The following is a 4,958-nucleotide window of genomic DNA, read 5'->3' as shown; positions in this document are numbered from 1 at the left end:
GGCTGTCCCCCCACCCCAGATACAACTTCATAATCACAGTCTGGGTTAATTAGTCAGAAAGAATGATTGGTCAAAGAGGAATAATTAAGGACACAGAGATTATAAATAACACATATATTAATAGAAATTCATCCTTATCACATATAAGTTGTTACTATAAATACTTCTTTGGTTGATGAGTCTAAAATATATTCTCCATATAAATAAATTTAAATATTAATAAATAGGTTTAGTTTTAAAATTCAAATAGTGCTGGCAGAATTCTTCTTATTGGCACACTCTCTACCCCAGAATCAGCACCGACTCCTTTTCCGCTTCCTTAGGCTAGATTCTGGTGACAGCTGGTGAATCACTCTGATGAGTTCATTGACAGCTTTGTGCTGGATCTGTGGGTTGTTCACCTAATGGAGTGGGGAGGGAAATGAAATTAATTCCAAGCATATAAGTCATTGGACTATTCTTCTTGACATCATGGTCAGTGAAAATGAAAATATTCCTCTTAACAAAGTAGTACAGCAATCTATTCCTTTCACTTGTGGTATTCGCTTATGTAGCTGTTAAGACCAATAGGAGCATGAGATTCCCAAGTTGTACAACAGGGGGTGGGCTGAGTCACTCGCACCTCTATCTTTCCCCTAACTGCTGCGCAAATCTCAAAATGGAGACCAAAAGACTCCTGGGTGGAATGGGGTGGGGACAGGGTGGGGGTGAACAGATGGTAACTCCGAACTTGAACCAGACACTGCTGGAACCTGTGTTCTTGTGAAGATATTGGCAACATAATCTCTTATCTACAATGTCTACCACCTTCCTCTTTGATTAGTCCTTTCTATTCAGACCAAGAAAAAAATTACATTAGCCAACGCTCCCTTTGCTGTAGTAGAATGCTTTAGAGATCTACCAAGGAGCCCAGAGACCCAGATGCCTTTGTGAGCTAAGAGATTCTGATACAAGCAGAAATTCGAGGGCCACCAAGACAGACTGAGTGCTATGGGAACAACCCAAGTCCAAAATAAATGGGAAAAAAATATTTTCAATTTCCCCCAAATCAGATCAGTGTCATCATTTCTGGGATGGGATTAAAAAATAAACACAAATCTCAATCAGATTAATAATAATCAATTTGTTGACACAGAGAGCATTTGAAATTTGGAGGTGAACATTGTTTTCTGTTCCCTGCTTTCTACACCATTGATTTAACTACTTAGACTTCTCCATTCTAACCAGAAGGGCCACTTGGGCAATTTTGTGCTTAATAAAATGAAAACCATTTATTGTTATCTGGTTTGTTTGTTTGTTCTAATACTGGAAATACTTTGAGTCCCTTGCTACATTTCCAGGAAGGACTCAGATGTTTACAGAACTAGTTACTAAAAGAAGTGTGTGTGTGTGTGTGTGTGTGTGTGTGTGTGTGTGTCCCTAAAACATGATGACGATGCATCAAAATAGGACAAAAGTTAAGAGCTTGCTCAAGGTCACCCATAGGAAGCACAAGACCCAGATTTTCCAAAAAGATGAAGCCAAGGCCTTAGGATTCTCCCAACTTAGGTTTCTCGAAGCTGTGTGTTGTGAAGACAAATGTATTTCCTGGTCTTCAGAACATTGGTGAGAATCCAAGAGACTTAGCCAGAGCTGACTGGCAAGTCAAAAGCAAAGTGAGTTAGGAACAATTACTTTATCCATCTCTCCTTGATGGACAGAGATAGGCTACCACCTCCCAGCACCTGAGAGAGGGCAGGAGTCTAGTTAGAGGCAGACTCAGGTAGACTGAAAACTGAGGCCAGAACGTACCAAGACACCTGGCCCTTTTTTTTTTGGCACCCTTCGCCATCAAAGCCTGAGAACTTTTGAATGCCTTTGCCTTCTATAAAAAATTTAGTAAAATGAGAATTGCCTTTATGCTTTCAGATTCTTATGGCCATAATTTAAAGGTGTAGGATGATTTCCTGACATAAAGCAAGGAATGGCTGGAATACCGCCATATCTGAAAGTGAATTGACCAAGCCTTTTATAAGACCTCTAAAACAATCCTTTGAAAGGAAGCCTACCATTGCTTCACCTGAAAACACACTGAGCTGCATAGCACGAGAGACTAACCAGAGCCCAGGGGTAGGATGCCCGGAAGTCTCCTCAGAGCCCGATTCCTTTCTTTCCCCCATCCTCATTTTCTACCTGTGGCACTGTGGTGGTTTTGTTTTGCTTTGTTTTTGACAAAAGAGATAAAACTGAGGTAGCAATCCCAGCTGGTTCCTCTCAAGATGGGGAAACTGCACCCCAGCCAGTTGTGTGAGTCATCTGAAGTCAGCGCTCCTTGTGGCCTGGCTGGGAGGAGGAGGAGGAAGACACAAGTCTTCTCACTCCCTCCCACTGCTCTTTCCACTAACACACAACCTCCCAACCTAAGTGAGAGTTTCCATCACACACTCAGTGGGGATCACAAGAGCTCTGCTCAATGCTCCCCTCTTCTGCCTCCTCCTCAGAGCGTTTACCCAGTATGTGGGTAATGGTTTGAATGTCTGTGTTTTTCCAAAATTGACAAAAAAAAAAGGCAGATTCCTCCCAATCTGCCTGCGGTGGGGAAACATCTCTCAGCTTTATCAACTGATGAGTAGCTAATTTCTACTGTCTGATAATTCAAAGACAATGTGAAACAAACAATAATACGGTAGTTTGCAAAGCTGTCTCACCTCGAACTTGGCGATGCTCATGAATGCATCCTTTTTTGCTTTACTGTTGCTGAAGAAGTTAGTGATCAGGTGCGATTCGATGACACTTATGTTGTTGCTGATGGCCTGGTTGTCTTTCAAGACTTCAAAGAGTCTGAGGTAGAAAGAGATAATCTGGCTCTCAAGTATTTTCGTGTTACCGTCCTTGGGAAACAACACAAAGAGAGTATTGTGAGAACCGGTTCATTAGAAACAACAGGAAAGCAGGGGAGGCAGGGGAGTGTGTTGGGGGGGATATTCAGCTCACCTTTTGCCAGTTCCTCCAGATATCCAAGAGGAGGCTCTTTCCTTCCATAGCATCCATGCTACTTGAGTTCTGAGGAGAAGAGAAAAGATCGATTTGTAATTATTTCACCAAACTGCCCTGAAAAATATCTGTGGAGTTTTGTTGAATGCAGTGCTGACAATAATGGTCATGAGTTGCCTCCTCGGCCCTTCGAAGCATCTGCTGAGTATCCCCCAAAAGACTGCATTTATCCAAACACTAAGTACGTTCTTTTAGCTTCAGGATTTTACTGGCCCAGACTTGAAATTGCAAGGCCACAAATAAACTCAACTCCCAAATAACCATAGTGAGCTAAAAAGAGAGTTACTCTCAAATTAAGAAAGGGAGAAAGAACATCATCATAACAATTCCGCTGTGCACACTGCCCCCTTATGGTCCAGGCTTCTGTAACATCAGTCTGTGCCCTAGTAGGGCTTAATTGCTGCTCTAAAAGTTAGCTCCAAACACATGTATGAGACAGCTTGATTTACACCGTAAATACTTGAACACTAGTATACTAGCTATATGTATACTAGTATATACATTTGGGACAAATTGTAATATTTTAAGGATATAAAATTTGTCTCTCTTAACCATTAGTTTAAAAAAATTCAAATAAAAACCCTTAAAACTCTAAAAAATATAGCTCTCCTCAAACCTTGCCAAGTGGCTGGCTTTTGGTGATACTTCGATTGCAGTAGAATTTCAAAATTACTCCTTAGGTTAAAACAACTTCAAGGGGGCATTTTCTTTAGCAGAAATGTTAAGAACTTTGCCTTTGGTTACTTTAAGTGATAAGCTGTTTCCCTGGGTAGTTATAGTAGTTTCATCTCTCACTATCATTTTCAAGATGTCTGAAAGAATGAAAACCATGAAGGTAAGGATATTTCTTATCATGACTAAATAATAAGACACCACAAAAGTGATCAGTATCTTCGTACTTCGTAAAGTATCCATACTTTGCCCATCTCTGGGGAGATTGGCTAATGCCCTCTGACTCCATAGTAATCAAACAGAGGGCTAAATCAATAGCAAGATCATTAAGTCAACGAACACCTCACCGACATATAGCCAGGCAGCACCCCGTCATCTCAAAATGACTGTGGGCCAGAGATGGCAGTCTAGCGTTCACTACAGGGAGTCAACACCAGCCACCGTCAACCACAGGCACTATGAAAAGATCATACTTACAAAATAGTTCTTCAGACTTTCTAGGCTTTCAATGAGTGTGCCTTGGCAGTAACAGCCAGAGAGGGCCATGAGGCAGAGCTGCAAAACCAAGACGCGGCGTGTAGCACTCATTGTCTCAGAGCTAGGCCAAGGCAGGGAAAGCCCAGAACTCCTGTATTAAGTCAGAGAGTCCGAAGAATCAGCTGATGTGTCTTCTCTAGATCAGCCGATGGCAGCTATACGCTGCACCTCTCTTGCTTCCAGTTTTATACATGACCGAAGGCTTCTTGGGATTACGTATTTTCACAGGTTTTTTTTTAAGTTAAGATGGTGAAAGATAGGTGGCGGGAGCTTAGTTACTTTGCATTATAGCTATGGTTTGTGGCCTGTCGGTGTTGTAGTTAGAGTTTCCTTTCGACTCCTTGGGCTCTCTGACGATGAGACGGTCCCACCGTGCCCACCTGTGCCATTCTTGTGGGATTCTCTGAAAGCACTTTTACTTCACACCATTTGGGGGGGCTGGAAATTGCTTTTAACGTCTCCCCCTTTTGGCCCTTGCAATGTGAATTTCTCGTCCGCAGAGTACAGCACAGTGAGCATTTATTTGTTTGTGGTTGGGGACGAGTGAATAAAAGGAAATTCTTGGGCTTCTCAAACCCTGCAGTGGGGGAAGCCTTTTCAAACTTTTCTTGCAAATGAACAGAAAAGCAAGGAAGGCGTTCGGTTACAAAAGCCAATGTGGCTAGGAAGCCCTTCATCACAGGTGATTAGAAAATACCCACCACAAATCACTCAGG

At 42.1% G+C, this 4,958-nt stretch overlaps 1 protein-coding gene across 1 annotated transcript; it reads right to left on the bottom strand.

The window, feature by feature from the left end:
- Window positions 1–256: 256 nt before the first annotated feature.
- Window positions 257–4,293, bottom strand: Ifng (interferon gamma). The gene is made up of 4 exons (NM_138880.3): window positions 4,183–4,293; window positions 2,974–3,042; window positions 2,688–2,870; window positions 257–401 (listed from the first exon to the last, which is right to left on the bottom strand). The coding sequence occupies exons 1-4, from the start codon at window positions 4,291–4,293 to the stop codon at window positions 294–296; spliced, it is 471 nt and encodes a 156-aa protein (NP_620235.1). The 3' UTR covers window positions 257–293.
- Between the last annotated feature and the right edge of the window lie 665 nt (window positions 4,294–4,958).

The sequence above is a fragment of the Rattus norvegicus genome, chromosome 7 (assembly GCF_036323735.1).
Source record: "Rattus norvegicus strain BN/NHsdMcwi chromosome 7, GRCr8, whole genome shotgun sequence".
Lineage (NCBI taxonomy): Eukaryota > Metazoa > Chordata > Mammalia > Rodentia > Muridae > Rattus > Rattus norvegicus.
Note: the sequence above shows the minus strand (reverse complement) of the source record. Positions and strands in the feature narration are given on the sequence as shown.